The following is a 23,875-nucleotide window of genomic DNA, read 5'->3' as shown; positions in this document are numbered from 1 at the left end:
ATATATATATATATATATACACACACACACACACACACACACACACACACACACACACACACATTTATTTTAAAAGTTTATGTCTGCAGATATTTACATATCCATATATTAGCGTGCCTGCACTTAAGAAAAATAAGTTTATTCGCATGCATGATGAAAGGGGGAAAGTGAAGCATCCACAACAAAAGTAACGTGAATTACTGGAAATGTGGACTGCCTCTTAACAGTGAGAGAGTGGGAAATGTGTAGCCAGTTATAGTGATCTCACCACAATGTCTATGATATGTGTAGTGTTAGGGGTCACTGCATGGTCAGTGTGGCACGGGAAAATGCAGTGTCAAACATTGTTTTTCAGTCAGTGTAGGCAAGCTCTGTGTTTATTATTTCTTAGTATTTTGTCTGTGCTGATTTGTTTGCAGTAACTGTAGAATTTTGGCTGTGTTGTTGTTTTGTTGTTGTTGTTGCCGCTGTAATACTAAGGCTAGATATTGTTCCCAGAAGTTCTTTTGTTTTTAATTTCCAGAATTGTTCTGCAGAAGTCACTTCACCTTATTTTGAGATGTCCATCCCTATTCTTTAAACGTATGTTCTTTTTATGTTTTAGAAATAAATGTTCAGTAGATAGGTCATCTGGTCTGTTCTTGTAAAACCTCATCAACTTGTTCTGTAAACAGATGGGCTGTAACAATTTCTTATGGCATTACTATGAAAGGGCATTTTCAAAGCATCTCCTTCTTTATGTACCTCAAAGCCTCCAAAGGGAAGGTCTCTTTTCATTAAGTACTTGAATTATGCAAAAGCCCATGGTTGGCTGTCAACAGCACCAATGAAATATATAATAATGTCTCAGTTTTAGCCAGTTGTCACTTCACTGTGTTGTACTACTAAATCTATTTTCAGTGCTAGGACACAACAGTAGAGTATACAGCAACCGGAGAAATGATAATCATTCTTGAGCTTGAATATAGCCAGTTTCTCTGTTGAATATTATCCACAGATTTATACAACGAAACATCTCTAGTACAATAACTTTGGAAATTCTTTTAGCAATTTCAGATACACTCCAATATAATGCTGTATATGAAAGTTTTGGTGCATGAATGTGCTGTTCTACGGGTGTAAGCGTATTTCAGAATTGTAAGAACGGTGTGTCATTCTTTTCCTTCTAAACATAAGTCCTGCTTACAATAGGTAAAAGTCTTACTTGACCTTTCTTTCTATAAAATCAATTATTCCAGGAGAGAACACATACTTCTTTCAAAAAGGAAAAAGAGAAGACCTCGCCAGACAGTGACATACATCTTCCATTTTTAATTTTGATCAGTTTTGCAAAAAATGTAGAATGACAGGTATCTTGTATATTATGGGTAAGCTTTCCCACTCCGTCCTTTCAAATGAAAGTTCCAAGATCTAGGGATGAGGATTAAAAATGTCTGTGATTTTTAAAAGAAGGATATGTCTTTACAGAACTAGAATTGGTATAGGAAAGGACATTCTGCATTATGTAATATGCTTTTGTATTCTTTTGTTCCCTACTGAACAGGAAATTTAAAGCTCTTACCTCACCTGCTGTCTAGACAATGACACCACTAAGGTCTTTGAAAACATTTTGACATACACTGTTAGCTATTGCTTTATACTAAAAAGTGGGCGCAATTGTCAGAAATATAGAAGAACTTTGTTGTATTTTTTTTTCATTCTAGGTAGCGTGTGCTTGTCAAGTAACTGGTCAGCACTAAATGAACCTCAATGTGCTGATTGTGATCTCACTACCATTTCTACACAATATTAGAATGTGTGTCGTGTGTGTGCGCACACACATACACATGAGGCAGAGCTTTCCTTCCGAGAAGAAGTCAGGTTTGCTCTGACCTTGGTGAGCTTCTGGCAAAGAGCCAGGACTGCATTATTCCATATGACCTCTGGTTTTTAAACATGTTTTACAATTGTCATATAAAATTGTTTCTAACTTGTTTTTAAAGAATATTTTTATCTGTTCAGTTGTTCATCACCCATATAGCCATATTGGACAAAATGTGATTAATAAGTATATTTAACAGATAAATAAATGTTGGGATTTACATAAACGCATTTAATAACTACATTTATACATATCCTTTTCTGCCAAAACATTCAAGACACCATGAAATTTTCACACTAACTATTATGCATAGTTACCAAGCTGTGAATACTTAATTCAGTGCACACACTACCCAGTTAACAGTTTTCACTTGCTGATCAGTCAGCATGTGCATTTCCCCATTCATGTGCTTAGTTTGTACACATGCTTCATGAAAATTGGTACAGTGACAGGTACCAGTTTACCTTCTCCAATAAACATAGAGTGTGCACATAAAACGGATACTATATAAAATGGGAAAGAAAGAGCTCTTCTGCAATTTCAATCTATGATTAAAGATCTTTATGCATAAGTGTTAAGTATTTATGAAGGTGTAAGAGTTTTTAGTAATATATAGATTTAGACTGATTTTTGTAATGTGTTCAGCATTGTGCTGAATGACATTCTTAGATGAAAAGAGCTGCAGTAATTTATTATCTGCATGGCAGTATTTCTATGCACTTGATAACTGTTATGATAACTATATTACAAGTGCTGAAAGCAAATTGGTATTCAGCAAGTAGTGACCGAATGCTACCCAGCTAATTATAGCTACTATCTTAGCTTTCATTTTTGTGGGTGTTGTGTTTTCCTTTTATGATACAGGCTAGCTGGCACAGTATTTTTTAAGTTGCTATTGAATAAAGCATTGGATTCCTCTTGATATTCCTAATGGGGAGTGAGTGGGATTTTTTTTTCTTTTTATAAAAGAAGATATTTCAGCAGTGAGAATAACTGCTGCATTTGGCCGACTTCAATAAAAATTACTTGATACAAGTGAAATGTAATCAAAGAGGATTTCTAGGAATACTTTTTGTGCACGTTGCTTTATTTATTATGCTGCCTGTGTGAGTTGCGTCATTCCCCTTCTCTTCCAATTCACTGGTGTGTAACCTTGGGTCTCCTGCCTCTCCTTATGCAGTTTACTGCCAACAGCTTCCCCTGCTGACTGTGCTACAATTGCAAATCTGTGAGTTATTTAAAGAGATGCTCTCCTGTTGAAGTCTGATAAGATCATGTACCACCAGGAAGGTATAACATAATCCTAAACGCAACATTATCCTCTTCTTTTTAACTCTTGTACTTGTCACATGGACATAAAGGTTGTACATGGATGTAAGTGGTGGAAAAAGAGGAGATAGCCACATCCGTACTAAGATATATGAATCCAAAGTGGGGATCATTTCTTTCCAGTTAAGCTTTTTGCTTGAAAGCTAGCTATGAAAACTGCTTTAGATATACCTTAAACCACAGGCTGGCACGGCATTGGAGGAAATGAAGCATTACAGTAACAAAGCAAAATGCCTTTTGTATGTAAAACATACCTGTGCAGAAGAAAGCAATCATGCTAATTGTAAATTCAAGTATCCCTGTATTTAGGGAATCATTGTCTAAGAAAGGTTGAATTTTCAGGCATGCCTTTAGGAGCCAGTGTAGTACTATTGTTGTTGTTGCTTCTATTGTTGTTGTTATTACCATCCTTCCTTCCTACCTTAAATGAGACTCAAAGACTCAAAGCAGTTGTACAAAGCAGTTGTACTGGACTACAAATCCAAAACCCAAGGACCCAACCTGCCAAATATCCCCAGAAAAATATAAGTGTAAATGGCATGCTATATAGCTTATTGAATGAGATGCAGTAAAATCTCTTTGTTCTTGCAGGCATTGTAGATCTCACTGTACTTATAAAAGAAGAATAGTGTTAGAGCCCTGCTGATTAAATTGTCCTCGAGAGAAGTATTAGTTACAGATATCTTTGTTAACAAGACTCCTTGTTTAAACTGCTGCGTAACTTCTTTTATTTTACTAGCTGCTTTCTAAGGGTAACTTGGCCTTTAATATCTTTATTCTAAATAAATTACACTTTTGACATATAAAAGTATGTACACTTAAATTGACGGCTCTAAAAATAAAAACAGATGTTCCATGGTGATGAAGTTATGAGAAAACTGGCCTGCATATATTTACTTTTAAGATGCAATTTGAGGCCAGCTATAGTATTCTCAACTTGAAATGTTCTAGAAGCCAGAACAAAATAATCTGAATTTGGAATCACATACACTGAGAAAAATAAATGCATAGAACACACTTTTTTAAATGCTAACATTGTATGTCTTTGATTCAGAAATGTCATTGATTGTAAAATGCACGTTAATTTCAATATCACCAATAGAAGAAAAGAGTATCCCATTTGATTGTAAGATGCCACCCATCTTTAAAGATGTTTACATGGGAAAAATATGTCTTAGATTCTAAGAAATGATTATTGATACCTTGAAATTCATAAAAAGATATAAACAAATTTGCCTGATTTATATTCTTGAGTATGTGTGGAGCCCCCGGTAGCACAGTGTGTTAAAGCGCTAAGCTGCTGAACTTGCAGACTGAAAGCTCACAGGTTCGAATCCGGGGAGCAGAGTGAGCGCCCGCTGTTAGCTCCAGCTTCTGCCATCCCAACAGTTCGAAAACATGCAAATGTGAGTAGATCAATAGGTACTGCTCCGGCAGGAAGGTAACGGCTCTCCATGCAGTCATGCCGGCCACATGACCTTGGAAGTGTCTATGGACAACGCTGGCTCTTCGGCTTAGAAATGGAGATGAGCACCAACCCCCAGAGTTGGACACGACTGGACTTAACGTCAGGGAAAACCTTTACCTTTACCTTTATATATGAATGTGAGGAGCACCCGGTGGCACAGCGGATTAAACTGCTGAGCTGCTGAACTTGCTGACTGAAAGGTCAGTGGTTCAAATCCAGGGAATGGAGTGAGCTCCTGCTGTCGGCCCCAGATTCTGCCAACCTAGCCGTTTGAAACATGCAAATGTGAGTAGATCAATAGGTATTCACTCTGGTGGGAAGGTAACAGCGCTCCATGCAGTCATGCCAACCACATGACCTTGGAGGTGTCTACGGACAACACCAGCTCTTCAGCTTAGAAGTGGAGATGAGCGTCAACCGCCAGAGTCGGACACGACTAGACTTAATGTCAGGGGAAAACCTTTACCTTTTATATATGAATGTGTAATGGGGAGAGAAAGAAAGGGGAAAAAGTTGGGTGATACTGCATGCATCTTGTTAACGTTTTAGGAAGATGTGCCAATTGTAAGATGACTATATTTTTTTGAAGGCAGTTGACATATAGTCTGCTTTCTCACTTGATAATGGAGACTATTTTTGTTGCTATGATAAATACTCCAAAGAAAGAGTTCAGTGGGGTCTGTATATGTGTGTGGGTGTGTAGGATGAGTACCTAAGAAACTAAATGACTTGCCTAATATTCTTGTATCTTTACACAGTCTGGGAAGGAAATCCTGCTGATTATTGTTTTTATAAGAATGAAGAATGACATACTTAAAGGGTCAATAAGGCTAGTTTGAATAGGCGTGCAAGGCATTTGAAATCGCTGCTTGCTTTTATTCCCCCTCCACACACACTTTATTTTTTTGGACACAATGTAGCTGTTTAAAAAGAATGGCATCACGTGGCCCCCTTTTGATTTTATGAATGAGCTGTGTCAGATTTGCAAGGAAATCCCTTGAAGGCACGCACTTGAGGGGATGCCGGAGACGTGTCACTCAGTCCACCCCCATGGGGGATTAGTAAAATAAAAAAGGAGTAATTTGACCTGATTTGGGGCAAGGGAGGGGGGAGGAAGAACCACTCTAGATGTATTTCCCTCCCCCTTTCCCTCAGCTTTTCTCCATTTGCACGTTCACTGAGCAAACCAAAGATAAATTGTTGCATTACAGCAGACTCTCGGGTATTGCCTTGATCCCTGAACTACAAATCATTTTATCCTTCACTGTGTTATATACTTAATAATATTTTCAAACATTACTTGGCTTTATAAAACAGGTTACCTGCAGTTCAGAAAATGTTATCAATTTCTTGGCTGCTGTCTGAATGGAATGGCTACCCTAAATGCAGTATTGTGCATTATTGTAACATGTTTCCCTCAGGGGTGCACAATTTCAGTTCTTTTATCTCCTTTTTCTTTTTTTACAATGCAGAAGATTGGTATTCATTTTAAACAACTCAACCTATCTTGAGGGGGTTTTGTTTTCATATTTTATTGTATTCTTTGCAGCTGGTATTTGTTTTATCTGCTGTTTCTGCTGCATTTGTTATACACTTGACTTTATTCAATGATGCACTTCATTATGTCAAGACAAAACTGTTACTGCATATCTGTTTGTCAGATGAATATATCTACTTATATCTTCTTAGCTAAATATATACTTACAGATGAAATCAGCTTCTTAAAGTATCATATAAGAGTTCTGAGATGCTAATAGAAATTGATTTGGATTCATTGTTTCATAAATACATAAAAATAATTTCTTTCTCCTTTCTTTTTGGAAAACATTCCTTGTATGACAGTGACAATAATTTAGATACAGACTTGATTGCATGGAAAGTAAACCCATTGAAATTAATGCAACTTACATTAGCTATCTATTTCAACACCACTGATTCCGGGAGTGGGGGATCAATCTAGATAGGTCTAGATATAGGTCCAGTCCAAGGTCTATACAGTAAAAGAGTAAATGAAAGCAATTCAAAAGCTGTTGCCTTCTGTTTTTGTTTGGTTTTTTAAAAGCAAAGTTGAATGGTAGAGAAACCCCTCTCATTTTGTAGCCATTGGAGCTTATTTAATTTTACAATCACATAATCATGCATATGTCTGGTTTCAAACAATTTTAAACTATTTAAAGTAAACTGATAATCTTCTTTTAACTTCTTTGATTGTTTAATATGATAGTAACGTTTTGAAATCATTTACTTGCTATTTTGAGTCAAGTTGATTTTATTGTTTATTATTATTTGGACTTTCAGATAAAGACTAGGATAAAAACCTACTTTAATAAACTGCAGAGATGTGGCGAGGTGCATATTTGCTAACCAACAGTCCAAATTCTTATTCCCTTGTGATGGAATAAATTCTAACATCATCATAGGATTGACTCCTTTGAAAGGTGACTAAACAGAGAATAGAAGCAAAACAATTATACCCAGAATGGGGATGCAATGATTAAGGAACTGAACCTGCTTCGGGAAGTGTACAGTCCAAAGCGGAATAGCAGGTTCAGTTCCTTAATCTCTGTTTTGTCACCTTTCAAAAGAGTCACAGGAGTTGGGAAGGTACAAGATGGTAACCTCATTTTAAACAGCTTTTTAGTCACTCTCACTGTTTTTTCCATTGCTATAAGCCTCCTTTGTAGCTTGCGTGGTACTGAAGGAGGAACCTATGCTTCAATGACTGTTGAATGGCTGCCTTGTTGCCTAGAGACATGGGGATCGTAGAGAATAAAATCTGCTACATTTGGCATTGGCATGTGCCATTTTAGAGGAAGAGTGCTGTCATTTAAGTGCCCTGGTTCCAGCATCTGCTTTGATAGTTTCGTGATGTTGAAATACAAAGATTTTTTGTTACTTATTGGAGAAAAGAAGTATTGATTTGTGGAATGTTAAGCTATCCAATGTACAGTGAGGCCTTGAAACCCCTTGCACCTTGATTAGCTGCATAAATGCACATTTCCCAATAGTTATGGCTATATTCCATCCCAGATATATGATCGGAGCTTAACGGAACTGCTTCAGTCAGGAGCCATGGGTTTTGAGTACTTTGTCTGAGAGAGTATTTAGACAATAAATATGAGTGTGTTAATATGCTACTTATAAATTACAGAATTCTGTAAGTACAAGCATTATGACATTATCAAGGAAAAAACAACCTCTGGACTAGAATAGCATTTTGATTAGCTGCCTGTCTTATTTCACTGTACACTCAGCCCTCCCGTGTCTTACCACCTTATTCTTTCATTATTTAACTGTCATTGTGTTTCGTTGCAACCTTAGTACTATGATAAAGTTTTCTACACTTGCTCAAGTCTACTATGGGGCATAACATTTTTCTTTTGCTGGCATTGCAAAATTTGATAAACATTTATTACATCTTCAGTTCTTTTTAGATTTGTGTTCCAATGTTATAATTCAGAGTTATAGAATATACTGAAATAAAATGCAACTCTTAAAGCCTGAGAGGTATTTTAAATGGACTCCTTGTATTTACTACTGGGGTGTGTAAACTGCACACCAAAGCAAACCTTGCATTAATGTACTTCCACATCCAATATGACAAGGGATTGGGTATTGCTTTTTCTATCTGATTTAAAAGAGAATGAAAATGCTGTGTTGCAGCAACATCATATTTTAAAATGTTCTTCTTATGTCAGAAGCTTAATAGGATAAATAATGGCACAGGATATTCATCAAATAAAGTAATACTAAGAAGATAAATAATATGCAGAAGTAGACCCCTGTGAAATGTCCTATGAATCTGGGTGGGTATTTGGGGAGCTCCACGAAAGATTAACAGAGATACGAATGTTCAGTGGCTAACCTTGCAGTCAACCTGTAGCAAGAAAGAATTATTATTATTATTATTATTATTATCATCATCATCTTTATTTCTAACCTCCCCCTCTCTTCTCAAAGGGACTCAGAGTTTTAAGTTTTGGTTTGCATATACATTGGCCATCTAAGCCTTGCTCTGACTCCCTGCTAAATGAATCTGGACATTTTAAAAATGTTAATAACTTGTTCTATAGGGGCAGTGTTATTTGGACGCCTGTTCAAAATTGAAAGGTGTTTTACCCCATCTAATGTCCTTGATATTTACCTGGGATATTAGTTTCTACTTCTCTTTTTTTCAATTTCCTCCCCTCTTTCTTCTCAGGATTTATCGGGCTCCATTGATGACCTGCCTACAGGAACTGAAGCAACACTGAGTTCAGCAGTTAGTGCATCAGGTTCTACCAGCAGTCAAGGGGAGCAGAGCAACCCAGCACAATCACCTTTCTCCCCTCATGCCTCCCCACACCTCTCCAGCATCCCTGGGGGACCTTCCCCTTCCCCTGTGGGTTCTCCTGTTGGAAGCAACCAGTCAAGATCTGGTCCCATTTCTCCTGCAAGTATTCCAGGTAAATGGTGGGCTGAAAACCAATTCCAGCTGATGGGGTGTATGTGTTTAATATTTTTTGCAGCACTTGTTTATGCCTGTTTTTTTCCAAGTGCACTGTCATCCATATAAAGTCATGGAGACATGAGATGGGTTGACAGAAAATGTGCCCTTGCAGAATAGGGTTGTACAGCAGGGATTCCTGACAGGATTCCTTTTTCTCCTCCCTTAAACCAGACCCCTGCTCTGTCTTCATGCTTTCAACCATCTTTCCTACAAACAAAAAATGAGGCTGCAGTTCCATGCACACTTCCCTAGAGTAAGTGATGCTTAACTGGAGCCCCCGGTGGAGTAGTGGATTAAAGCCTCATGACTTGAAGGTTGGGTTGCTGACCTGAAGGCTGCCAGGTTCGAATCCCACCTGGGGAGAGCGCGGATGAGCTCCCTCTATCAGCTCCAGCTCCATGCAGGGACAAGAGAAGCCTCCCACAAGGATGGTAAAAACATCAAAACATCTGGGCGTCCCCTGGGCAACGTCCTTGCAGACGGCCAATTCTCACTCCAGAAGCATCTCAAGTTGCTCCTGACACGGAAAAAAAAACCAGCAGTGGGATTGGATGGGAATAAAAATGCAAATAATTGTACTGCATTTGAGCAGCCTGGAAAGTGGCACTTTAACTAGTGTTAAATGTTCTTGTCGTATGTTCCTTTCTTGCCTCTGGTGAATTGTTATTTTCTGCCCACTGTACTTTTGTTTGTCCTGACCTCGATCCTCTTGTATTGCCTCCCGCTAAGTCTTGCTAGGAGCTTCTCCATGTGACATAGATTGGCTCCTTCAATCATTTTCTCTCTAGCAAGTCATTGTAAAACAAGCAGCTGTTGAGTTGCTGATAGCTATAACGGGACAATGCCAAAATGTAGCAGGGGGTTCCTTTCTTGGAAGGCTGTTAAAATAAAGGTGTTGTGTTCCCAGGGTTTTCTGGCATAAAAGCATTCTCTGCCTCTTCCCTATTTCAGAGAGAAAATTGGCAACTAAAGTAACATCCACATGACACACATAACTCCGTTTTCAAGTGGCTTGCTCTTCCCCATGTGATGTGGAAATCTTTTTGCTTCACAATGTAACTTTCCTATCTCATACTTTTCATATCATCCATTGTATGAAAGTACTGGCATACTTCAGATACTGGAATATCTCCAAACTGTATGAATCTTTTCCCCTTTGCACACAATAAAACTGGGCAGCTACTTATCATAGTCAGTCTGCATAACTATTTTTGTAATGCCTCACCAATAGCATCTCTGCTTTGGGAATAAAATTATTGCTTTATGAGACTAAATCACCCTTCTCATAGGAAGGTTATACTGTATGATTTGTTTTTCTGGAGATAATCTATTCTGGTCTGAACATTTCAAAAAAATCTTTTCAAATAAAGATTTGGGGTGTGGCAGATAAAATGCACATTTCTGTTCATTGTATAGTTCTTCATTTATGACTCAATTTTTATTACAATTATGCTGTGTTTCTGGAGTACTAGTACAAGGAGATGCTTGCCATTTAGAAGGCTTGATCTCTTTCTCATAATATGCTAGTTGAGGAATAGAAGCTGACATGGCATAATATCAAAATGCATTGCTGATGCCAGAAAATGTAATGAATGCTAGCTTGGCTTGGCTCCTAGGCCAGAAATCTCAAGTTTACTAACAAAGCAAGTGTTTAAAAGGCCGGAAGCATAGAATCCTTCATGGCCTCTGTGATTCATACAAATGGATAATCCAGGCCTGTGCAGTGCATTTTGTTAGCAACCTTACCTCCTCAGCACCATTTTATAGCATCCTTCCCACTTACACTCTATTCCTTGTTTTCTGCCACTGTAGCAGCATTGCTAAAGAACATTTTGGATGGAGTCTCCAGTTTTTGATTAATGGTTTGTCTTGTTTGGTTTCTCTGCTCTACTCCATTTTGGTTTCCTTACTGTCTGTCTGACTTGGGCAAATCTACACTGACCATTTAGGTCACGTAGATGTGAATCGGTCCTGAGGAGGCTGAGGAAATCCCACTGATGGCTCCAATTGGATCAAATCTGATACCAATGTAGAATAGGTCTTTCTTGGACCATGGCTTTATTTTATTATTTCAGTGGTTCAACCTGGTTTTAGCCATTTCGTTCTTAAAGGGTTATTTTATTACCTCCTCAGCATCATTCAAAAAACGTACCGACTATGATGGGAAAAAGATGGACATTCCAAGTATTTGAATGGAGGTCACAAAGTTGGTTTATGTCCTCACTGTAAGGATTTCACACCACAGGCCAGCATAATAATAATTTCCACCTAAAGCCGCTTTTTACGAGCATGTCCTTTTGTGCCTACTAAGGAACAAGTGGGGAAAACAAATTTCTCTATACCCCTCAATTATGGTAGTGTCTGGTCAGCATTTTGCCCCTCAATGATTGATTTCTATCCCCCTGAGCTCCTCGATAAGGATTCTCTCTCTCTCTTACATAGTCGTTTCCAACTCTTTGTGACCTCATGGACCAGTCCACACCAGAGCTCCCTGTCAGCCGTCGCCGCCCCCAGTTCCTTCAAGGTCAGGCTAGTCACTTCAAGGATACCGTCCATCCATCTCGCCCTTGGTCGGCCTCTCTTCCTTTTTCCTTCCATTTTCCCCAGCATCATGATCTTTTCCAAGCTTTGCTATCTTCTCATGATGTGGCCAAAATACTTCAACTTGGCCTCTAATATCCTTCCCTTCAGTGAGCAGCCGGGCATTATTTCCTGGATGATGGACTGGTTGGATCTTCTTGCGGTCCAAGGCACTCTCAGGATTTTCCTCCAGCACCAAAGTTCAAAAGCATCTATCTTCCTTCGTTCAGCCTTCCTTATAGTCCAGCTCTCGCATCCATAGGTTACTACAGGGAATACCATTGCTTTGACTACGCGGTCCTTTGTTGCCAGTGTGATGTCTCTGCTCCTCACTATTTTATCAAGGTTGGCCATTGCTCTCCTCCCAAGAAGTAGACGTCTTCTGATTTCCTGGCTGCAGTCTGCATCTGCAGTGATCTTCGCACCTAGAAATATAAAGTCTATCACTGCCTCCAAGCACTCTATTTGCCAGTTATCAGTAGGTGTAGTTGCCATGAATTGGTCTTCAAAAATTCACCCAAGAGACCTCTTTTTGATAGAAGGAGATGGACCATCCCATTTCACAATTATCAGCTCCTCACCAAGCTGAACGCTCAGTCTTAAATGTGTTCTCCTAATGTAGAGTCAATGAGGTTTGGGGATCATCAAATGACTATTTGAAAACACAGAAAGAAAAAGTCAAAAGGCCTGAGTGAGAATTTCCATTGATTGCATAAAGATCCTTTACACCCTGTGGTGCTGACATTCACTATCGCCCCAGTCTATTTCACAAAGAAAGAAAAAGTCTTTCTCCATCCATAACAGTGGATTCTAGAAATTCCTCAGCTGAGTAGGACAGTGATGTTATAGTTATCGTTTAGTGAAGCATGCTCTCCATTTGTAATTGCTGCCACTTCACATGGAGAAATCTTGACTCAAATTCAAATGAAGATTGAGATTATGCAAATGGATCCACAAACCTCACTACCTTCCTTTAGAGCAGATGGTTTTTTCTTTGCCACCTATTACTACCCTAGATGATCACTCATGGCCATGTATGATTATTTTCCAGAGTCCTGGTGGTGGGTCTGTAAGTGACTATATAGATACCTATTCTGGATCCATGGTCTTTTGCAGTGACAACATAGATTTCCAGATGGAAGGCAGTCACAACAAGGGTTTGCTTAACACACCCTCTTCTTGGTACATTTCTCCCTTTCACCTTCTATTCGTTCCTCTTCAAAATCCATAGCACTGTTGGTAACAGCTGACCTTCAGTTAGAACATTTGAGGGCCAGACCTTCCCAGTTCTTAGTTTATTCCACATTTTTTAAAATTAGCTTCAAGCCCATCTGTAAATCTCTTTTGAAAATGGAGTGTTGGTGGACAGCTCTTCTTGAGCAGAGAGTAAAATAATTGCTTTGAGAGACAGTGATTGGATACTCGGACAGCATGGCCAGTCTAGTGAAGTTGATGACGGAGAATTGTTGCTTCAATTCTGGTGGTCTTTGCTTCTTCCAGAATGCTGATGTATGTTTGTCTGCCTGTCTTCCCAAGAGATTTGCAGGATATTTTTGGAAGTAATGGTGATGGAATCTTTCCAGAGTGACTTTTGTAGATAATTCATGTTTCATGGGTGTACAACAGAGTTGGAAGGACAATAGCTTTGTAAACAAGCATCTTGGTATCCCTACCAACACCCATATCCTTGAACGCTTTTTGCTTGATTAATTAAAATGATACACTCACAGAGCTCAGCCGGTGTTTATTTGGTGCTGATGTCAACTTTTGTGGAGAGGTAGCCGCCTAGGTAGCAGAAATGGTCAACATTACACAATTAAGCTTTATTTGTTGTGCACCAGGACTTTGCCTGGTAATGCAAATAGAGTTTAACCAAACCAATAAGGTTGTGCCACAAACCCCATTACTGAAATGAAGAACTTCAACAGAGTCTTTTCAGTGTTCAACTACAAAACATGAAAATAGCAAATGGCTGACATAATGAAACAAAAGTCCCAGACTAAAAAGGTAATATCAAGGTTTCAAAATCACGTAAAGTAGACAAAGCTATACTGCTGTCCAAAGTCCTATCATACAAATCTGTTTTCCAGTCCAAGAATCAAGCCATGAGAGTCAGTCCAAGTAGACTGGAACGTACTTAGTCCTAAACCTTTTTTATACTGGTTTTAAACCACTTCATTGGATGTGTTGCAATAGCAGATTCCCAGATTAGCTTAGTGTTTACACCTTATTTTATTTTTTGGTTATTTAATATTTAATGTTTATTTTACTTAAGTGATATTTGTCTTTACTGTTCTAATGTAGCAGAAATCCTATGTAAAATCATACTACGTATTTTTGACATTAATATTGAAATCTGAAATATATACAGAAAGCCTTTACAGGATCCCAAGGGTCACAGCTAGGTTTCAGAGTTCTTCAGGATACAAGCCAGGCTCTCTGGATCAGATTTGGCAAGGGGGAAAAACAGGATACACTTCCTAATATAACAAATACACTTCCTAATATAACAGATACCCCCCCCCCCAAAGAACAGCCTCTTACAAAGCCCTTTTATATAGCTAACCACAGCTGCATCTAATATCAGTCCTTCCCAAGTAATCTCTGCAGCCTGTGTACCATTACTTGGAAGGGAAGGTCAATCTGACCTCTTGGAAACCCGAGGGAGATTAACCCTTTCCTAGCATTCCACAGCATCTACAAGCCTCTAATCATGATATTATTACTGGCATTGCAGAGGGATTGGTTGGTGCATGCTAGCTGAGCACTTTGGTTTCTTGATGTTGAGTGAGAGGTCAAGCTTTTTATGTGCTATGAAGGTGTTTAAAATGGCTTGTAGGTCTTCCTACGAATAAGCTCAGACTGCATTATTGTCAGCATATTGGAGTTCTATAACTGAAGGTGTTGTGATCTTACTTTTGGTTTTCAGTCTTCTGAGTATGAAGAGCTTGCCACATGTTTGAAATGTGGTTTCCACACTGGTGGGAAGTTTCCTGTCAACAAGATGTAGAATCATAGATATGAAAATGGAAAATAAGGTTGGGGAAATAATGCATCCCTGTTTGACACCTGATCTCGCCTTAAATGGTCTCTTTGGGAGTCGTTGCCATCCAAGATTGCTGCCATCATGGAAGAGCTACAGGATGTTCACAAATTTTATCAGATGGCACCAAACTTCTAAAGGAAAAAAACCCTATTATTTTGTTGGCAAGAGCACTACCATAACCTCCTTAGCCACAGTTTCAACATGGCCAAAAAGGTTATCTCACAAACCAGGGATGAGATTGTAGCACTGTCCAGCTGTAAGCCAATTAAAAAATAACAAAGCCAGTGGACCTGATGAGATCCCTGCTGAAATCTTTAAAGAAGGTGGGACTGAGCTGACACAATAATGCCACAAGCTCATTGAAAAAGTGTGGGTGACTGAGAAGATCCCAGCAGATGTCAAGGATACCATTATCACCACCCTTTTCAAAAAGAGAGAAAGAGGGACTGTGGAAACTATCAAGATATCTGCCTCTTAAACTCAATTGCAAAAATCTTCATAAGAATCCCCGGAAACCGCCTTCTGCTTGTTTCAGAAGACATCTTTCCAGAATCCCAGAATAGCTTCTGCCCCTCCAGAGGAACAATGGATATGATCTTCAATGAACAACAAGTCCAAGAAAAATGCAGGTAACAAAATCAACCTCTACATGGCATTCATTCATCAGGCTTGCAAAGGCATTTGACACAGTGAATCATAATTCTCTTTGGACCATCTCTTTGATAATCCCTGATAAATTTGTGAATATCTGTGGCTCCTCCCTGGTGACATAATGGCAACAGTCTTGGACAGCAACAGCTCCCAAAGTGACCCATTTAAAGTGGGATTAGATGTTAAACAGGGAGGTCGGTTGTCACCAACAGATTGTGAAAAATGTGGGGAAAAATGTGCCAAGAGGAAGACATGTCAAGCAAACTTGTCGGAACTGCCTTCCACTTGGAAATGTATGTCCTTACTGCAAAAGACCATGTGGTTTCAAAATAGGTCTCTACAGTCACTTATGGACCCACTGCCAAGATTCTGCCTTGAAAGACAATAGTACTTGGCCATGAGTGATCGCCTGCGATGATGACATGTGGTGAGAGATACCGTTGTTTTTGGGATTTTTCGTGTCAGGAGCGACTTGAGAGACTGCAAGTTGCTTCTGGTTTGAGAGAATTTGCTGTCTGCAAGGACGTTGTCCAGGGGAATCCTGGATGTTTTGATGTTTTTACCATTCTTGTGGGAGGCTTCTCTCATGTCCCCGCATGGAGCTGGAGCTGATAGAGAGAACCTGGCAGCCTTCGGGTCAGCAACCCAACCTTCAAGTCGCAAGGCTTTAATCCACTACACCAGTGGGGGCTCCTTAGAGATACCGTTCATTAAAGCAGTATTAGATTTTCAAACCCAAGCCTAAGTAGCCCTCCAAAGAACTGCCCATTACTGTCTTTGAAATTGAAAGGTGAGTGCCAAAGATGTCCAAGTTCTGCTGGGTTACTTCAGTCATCTCTGTGAATCCATTTGCTTGGCTGTGGATGAAACTTCTACAAGCTTTGTTTCTTTCAATCAACTGTAAGACTCTCCACAGTGAAACTAACCATTCCCTATACTGTCCACCATTCCCTAAGGTGGTGGGAGCATCCAGCAAATGTGCATGAAATGAAGTACTTAATTTGTCTCCATGGAGGGATGAAGAGTTCATCTGGGAAGTCTCTCAGTCAGGGTTCATTGAACTTCACAGGAGCTGTTGAAAATGGGAAAAGCCATTTCATTGAGGCAAGTTTGTTGAGGCAGTTACCATCAATACGCCATTATGTACTATCTGAAGAAACAAGGGGGAATAGATCCATCATTCTGCGTCAGCTCACTCTTTGAATTTGGATTTGGTGCATCAACATGGTCATCTCTATCTCAGCAATCTCCAGAAGTGGGGAATTCAGCAGGAATTAAAATTTATGCCACAAATTGGGTCTGCACCCTGTATTGCTTAAAAAGATCTTCCAAAACTGGGTTCTCCAAAAATTAATTTCTTTGTGTAAAATGTGTAGATCTATGAGATGATAAATTAAGAAACATCTCTTGATTTAGCATTCATCATATTTTGTGATGAAGTAATAACGAAATTCCATTTCCAGTATTCTTAGTGTCCAACCAAATTTTCACAGTTCATGAGAGACAACAACTTTCTTGTCACACTTGATCAAATAGAGCAGATACATACCTGGATACACTGTTAGGAAAGGCTACGTTATGCAGCATTGCCTCATTTTAATATATCTGTAGCAGCCTAAACATTTGCTATCCAACCACTTAAGACACATTGGTTTCAATAAGGCATGAGCAATGTAAATGCATGCAGAATGGCAGCAAATGAGATTTCATTTCAGATTTTGGGAGTAAAAGCAGGGAGTAATTTCTGTTTACTCTTTTTTTAATTTTTAATTTCTTAAGTTCTTTATGAGTCATAAGCTAACTTCATCATAGTCAAAAATACATTGAACCCACTTAGATTCCCAGATTTAAACATCAAGCAATATTAGGAATCATATTTAGAAAATGGATTAACATGTGCCTAAAGCTATAGTGTCTATAGAAAAAACAAGAGATTCTTTTTTTTGTATTAAGAGTTCCCTGAACAGAGATTACAGCAGTCTCCCCCATTTTAGTCATAGAACTTTACAGTTTTGTGCATATCTATTCAGATATAAGTCCCTTTGAATTCAGTGTAGCTTGATCCCTAAGGTTGCAGCCAAAGTCTTATTTACCTGTAACCTCTATTGTTTAATTCATATTGCTGCTTGGAATATTCTTTTAATCTCAAATATTTAAAATATGTTCTTTTATTGTTGTAATACTTTTTTTATCCCATTACATACTTACCCACAACTGTCACGTTTGTGATAAATATTGTATTTTTGATTATTGCATTATGAAAATATGAGTTTTATACATGTCTGGTTTACGGTCTTATAGATGAAACAATTTAAACTCTCCCCTTTCTATTTCATGTGTTTTCATAATACAATATTGATGTGATTGCATCATAAATGGAAAGGTGTCTTTTTCTTCCATCATATGTTGCAATATTAAGAAATGATGGATGCATTTACAGTGCAATTTGATTAGTCTGCTCCTGCTTTGTCAACTAGTTTTTTGTTGTTGTTCGCTTTAGGGCTTTATGCCTTGTGGAAACTTGTTAAAAACCAAGCGGTAACTGTTTAATTTTGTACAAACAGCAAACTGCCATTGCTTATGTCAACTATTGTTGTGTGTCTTCATTTCTGACTTATAATGGCCCTAAGGCAACCATGGGATTTTCTTGGCAAAATTTGTTCCGAAGGGGGTTGTCTTTGCCTGTCTTGGAGCCTGTGACAATGTGACTTGTCCAGTGTCACCAAATGAGTTTCCATAGCCAAGTGGAGATTTGAGTCCTGACTCTAATTCTGTGTGCTATACAACCCTTCGGAAATGTACTGCACTACTGAAAGTACTGTAGATTAGAAGTTAAACATGTTGAAGTGAAGGACACCTACCTTCCCCCATATCTTATAGTTCTATAGATCTGCATGAATCATGATACTTTGCACAACATAGACAAGTGGCATTGAGATGGAAGAAACCCAACATTCCATTCTCTATTGCTTCTGTTGTTTAGGGAAAAGAGTGAGCAAGACTAAGGAATTTGTAAGTTCAGATACTGGACCAGGGCCCTATCTACCCTGAAAACTTAGATGGGTATAGAACACAGGGCTGTTCTGGGGTGATGTGGGCAAGACCACCTTAACATGGCCCTGCCCTGCATTGCCCCAAATAAGGGGTAAGTCATAATTCTGACACAGAATTTAGGCTATCTCCCTAACTGTTTTGATATGAGAACAGTAAACGTGGAGTGGCAGTCCTGTCCCATCCCTGTCCCCCAACAACCTTCTGTGTTATACCAGTCTCTGGCTGGGACACAGATCCTGCCTGTCTGGCATTTTACATAGTGACACTGGCTGAGGCAAAATGGTGCTCTGGAAGGAAGGAAGGAAGGAAGGAAGGAAGGAAGGAAGGAAGGAAGGAAGGAAGGAAGGAAGGAAGGAAGGAAGGAAGGAAGGAAGGAAGGAAGGAAGAGAAAAGGGAGGATTCTTCCTCTCTCCCTCCCTCCTCCCTTGATGGGAGAGGAAGTGGGGACTGGGCAATAGGGGCACTCTACTGCCCCTACAACGGCTGGGAGTAGTGAATGTGTGGTATATATCTGGGGCTGGGCAGGTATAGGACACATCACCTTGGCCCCACAGTATTCGTCAGTATTGATCCTACCTAGGACACTTAAGATTACAAGTCTTACTGCCTTGTATCGCAAATTGTAAAGACTAAATTACTCCATAGGAAACATAACTCACGCTAACAAATGGGGAAACTCTTTCATTCCTTCCCTATCTCCTGAATCGTACATAATAGAAGAATATATTTTGAAATCAATTCAACAGCAGAAATACAATTTAATGTTATTAGCCATACTTGTATTAAGTAGTATGATTTTAAATCTTTAGAAGTTATTGATATCCATGTTTGTAAAGTATGTATTTAAATGAAAAGAATTTTTAAAAATCTTAGGGTTTTTTTGGGGGGGGTTGCTCAATAGTGTGGAGTCAAATTATTGTGATGTGTTGATTGATTGCAGCTGTTAAGTTTCTTAGTAATCAGTTTCATCACTTATTCTCGATTCACACTTGTACCTTTGATTTCTCTTCCACAACAGGGTGATGTGGGTTGTCGTTGACTAATGAAGAACAGAATTGGTTTCGGCATAAGACAAACGGAATGCCGACACCAATACTGAAATGCATTAATCTTTAATAATCCGCATCTGCATGTTTATAAATGATATAACCAGGAGTTGTTAATGCAGTTATTCCTATTTGTAAACAGAAACTGACATAAGAGTTGCGTAATTCCAATTCACATTAAAGGCAAGTGGGTAAGAATTGTTTGTGTGACCTCGCAGAGGACTTTAAATTGATCAAGGTATTTCTATTGTTCAAACACCCATAAAGAACTGAAATGCCTTGATGCTAGAGCTAGTACTCAAGCCTAACCATAATTTATTCATATTCAGGGATGTTGGGGGTGGTATTTTCCATGTTAATTAACCTTCCATGGTTATTCATTTTTTCTTTCCTAAGGAATATTTATTAGCTTTGCAATAGTTACTGTGGTTTCTAAGTGTTATCACGTGAGTTTAAACCAAGTGACAGACCATGGTTTGACATTTCTTGAGAGGGCCTCAGATTTGGGGGGGGGGGGGGGGGGGGTGGAGAGGTCGTAACATAGTCTGATCTGTGGTTGTGTTTCCCCTATGCAATATAAAAAATCAAAATGAAACTGCAAACCATTGTTTCTCATTATTTGGGAAATACGTAACCTGGAGCATATGATGAGAAAATGAAGGAGATGAACATGTATTTGATGCTTCTGTGTATAATGGACAACTAATATTAACAAACAATGTATTTAGAGTTAACATTTCCATAGATTTTTTTTCTGAGCTATTTCATTCTATGTACAGTGTAAAGGTGAAATACATATTTTTGAACATATGATAGAATCCCTCAAGGACATGTGAACACATGTGATTCTACGTGTATTCCTGAGAGTTTGGTGACATCTTATTTCCTATTATGCCTGAGCTTAGAAAGTCCACAAGCAGTATTGTTCCCTAGCAATGTATTGTAACTAGCCCATAACTGTCACAATCAACTTCTAAAAGATGTTGCAGTGTATATGAAGGAAAAGTAATGTATCACCTGAAGGAAACCTACTACCTGAAGTTTCTTAGAAGTCAGAGTAGACAGAAATCTTCCCTTACACACTATCATTTATTTATTTACCATATTTGTACCCCGCCCTTCTCAACCTTGAAGGGGACTCAGAGTGTCCTCACATATTGGCAACAATTCAATGCCATAAAACATACAATTGGTAAACATATACATTAAAAACTAGAAAATTAAAACATCTAAAAACAGTTACTTCAGTTATTAAAATCACTTAATCCAAAATCGTAATCCAGAGCTATTACAATTGTCATTGCACAGATTCTACGTTCAAATTCTTCTGTTAAGCCTGAGAAGTATGAGTTGCAAGGACTGAAGGGATATCATATTTTCCTCTTTGGAAAATTAGTAGTATTTATTTATTTGCAAAATTTTATTCCTCCCTTCTCCGAAGGGTGAAAAGGCAAACATTCATGGCAAACATTCAATGCCATTAGACAATACGGCATATATAGACAGACACAGAGGCAATTTAACATTCCAGCTTTCCGGCTTCATGAGAGTATGCTCGATTCTGGCCACAGGGGAGCTGCCGCTTCACCGTCCACCTGTGACACCGAGTCCTTGATGGAGTCCGTCCTAATTCTTCCGCACGCTGCTGGAAGGTTTTACAGTGTCGTAAATTAGTTAAATTAGCCTCCCCACATAAAGTGGTATATAAATTTCCTACTCAAAAGATGCAACTGTCTTTCGGGCTGCATAGGTTAACAGCGAGCTAGACTATTAAATGGTCGGGAGCTCAGCCCGACCCGGGCTTGGTCAGTAATGATTTATTGCAGCTGGTTACTAACCAGTTGTGCCAGTATGCTGCATAGAGAAGATGCACTGGAAGATGGAAAGAAAGGGCTGACTCTAGTGAAAGGGATGAAAATGCCCCTGTAGTTACAATAATTCCCATCACTTTTAGATTCAAGTTTGGACCCAAATCCAGCTGTATTGTAGTTCCAGTACAACACTCTGGAGTTCTCTATCACTATGTTCCTTTTTTCAGGATAGCATCATTTGGTAAATTTCCTGTTTTTTAATAGAATGGAAACTGAGAGTTGCAATCCAACAACGTCTTCTATGATTCCCACTCCTGAATTAACATCTTTGTTCTGACATTACATTACCAGTGCTTCTTGGAATAATTTTTAAAAGTCTCCTAATGAGACCATCAGAATTTACTGGTGGTTCTCTCTCTCTTTTAGGTACACAGTTCCTGTGATTTCCAGCTATAACTTTGGGGTGACTTTATTGCTCACATTGAATGTCTCTGAACATGTTGTCTGTGGTTATTTCTGTGAATCCACATGTTGCTTTTTAAGCCAGTTTCAAAGTGGGGGTGGGATGGGATTGGAAAGCAGAGAGTCTGTTTGGATCAAAAAGACAACAAAACACCAGGTGCATATCTGAGTCTCTCAATAACAGGCATCATGTATTTTGTGCAACAAAAGAATGGCAGTAATTTAAAATCACAGTTGAGATGTGATAGAAAATATTGAACATCTTGGGGGTTTTTTTAAGTCTACTTTCCCACATAAAATGCTGCATGAGTCTCAGGGACACAGAGGGAAATTGAAGGAAAGCGCCTTTTTTTATAAGGTGGTCAAATTAGACCTTTAGAAATTCAGTACCTCAGCTCCGAAAATGCCTAAGAGTAGAGCAGAGATGAAGTGTGTAATAAAAGAGCAAGCTTTCATCTAATCTTTCTTCTAGAGACCCAGGTGGACAAATTGGCAACCCTGTTCACAGGCTTTTTCCCCCCTCCTCTTTGTACCATAAGAACTACTAATCGGATCCATGCTGCTCTAACTGTGGTTAGTTATTAGCAGAATAAAAGCAGATTTCTTCGAAAGAGTGGGTTGGGGTGTGGGGAAAATGACTATACAAAATTGCAGGGTTGTTAGAATCTTAAATGCACAGCAGTTGATTTCCCCCCTCCCTATTCTGAATTATATGATGAATAAAGTCTTTCATCTGTCACTATGCCTATTTCCTTCAGAAGGGAGCCAAATATTAAGCTTTTCAAGCAAAAAAAAATGCTAAAGGAATAAATAGTGGGGAAGAGGACTAAAAGGCAAGTGGTTATGAAAAAGCCATGCTTGTTTTTATTAATATTCACTAGACATAGAAATATAGACTTATAGAATTTTAGATTTACAATGAGCTATGCTCTGAAGCCTCATACCTGCATTTCCAAAACATTCCTGATTGTGCTATTGTGATTCCATGGTTTCTTCACTAGCATCCTCTGTTAGCAAACCGCTAACCTTGAAGTGTCTTCTTAGAACAGAAACCCATTGTTTCTAGTTCATTCCTCAGTAAATTCAATAAATTGATCTTCCTCTCCCCCCCCCCCCCCCACACACACACACAAAATGTGAAAACATTCCCACCAAAACTTAGGGTGATCAGTTTGCAAGTTGATTCATTAACTTAGCCAGGATGGAATGTTGACATCAGGTTGTGCTTTTGATAAGATTTCCCATTGTTTTTCTAATCACATGATGGTTGCCCCCATTGGATTACTGGTAAACTTTGAGGTCTGAATACAGTACACAATGGTCCTGGGCCAAAATAGAACAGGATAATTCTTAAGCAAAGATTTATTCTTGCATCCCTGGTTTTGGCAATAATTCTTTTTTGCCAGTGGCATTGATGCTTTTATGCCCGAGCCTCACACTGCTGTTTCCTCAGAACTAACTCTAATCACACCTCCTCCATCTTCATGATATCATATAGATAGGGATCCCCTTTTGTGGAATTAATTATGTCAAATTGAATTTCACATATGTAAAAAAAATCTACATAGTACAGCACTGTTTAGTTTGTATTTTCTATAGAAACTAGAATAATTGAATAGGACTGCCATGTGTAATTTATTATTTATTATTTATTTACAGCATTTATATTCCGCCCTTCTCACCCCGAAGGGGACTCAGGGCGGATTACATTGCACACATAAAAGCAAACATTTAATGCCATGACATAGAACAGAGACAGAGACAAGACGCAGGCTGGCCTCGAACTCATGACCTCTTGGTCAGAGTGATTTGTTGATTTGTTACAGCTGGCTTGCTTTCCAGCCTGTGCCACAGCCCGGTCCTAAGACTTTGTAAGACTTTGCCACACATGCAAAACATCTCTAGATCCAGCTGTTAGATATTTGGTCCCTCAACTATATTTGTGGGCTTGGCTGGAGCATAGAACCCTGTAGGAGACAATGGGCATACTGATTTAGAAAATTCAGATATCTTTGCTGAGGCAAACATAGTTTTAATAGTTTGATATTTTAAATTCATAGAAATGTGTCTTAGTTTTG

The 23,875-nt window shown here is 38.8% G+C and overlaps 1 protein-coding gene across 9 annotated transcripts in view; it reads left to right on the top strand.

The window, feature by feature from the left end:
- Window positions 1-23,875, top strand: part of arid1b (AT-rich interaction domain 1B) — a 473,172-nt gene that overhangs the window by 314,997 nt on the left and 134,300 nt on the right. For all 9 annotated transcript variants that reach the window (XM_062968971.1, XM_008123592.3, XM_008123599.3 and 6 more), the window contains one exon: window positions 8,860-9,103. In XM_062968971.1, the coding sequence (XP_062825041.1) occupies window positions 8,860-9,103 (244 nt within the window). The remainder of the gene's footprint in view (window positions 1-8,859; window positions 9,104-23,875) is intronic.

This window comes from Anolis carolinensis, chromosome 1, assembly GCF_035594765.1.
Source record: "Anolis carolinensis isolate JA03-04 chromosome 1, rAnoCar3.1.pri, whole genome shotgun sequence".
Taxonomy (NCBI): domain Eukaryota; kingdom Metazoa; phylum Chordata; class Lepidosauria; order Squamata; family Dactyloidae; genus Anolis; species Anolis carolinensis.
The sequence above is the reverse complement of the archived record's forward strand: the minus strand, read 5'-3'. Positions and strand labels throughout refer to the sequence as shown.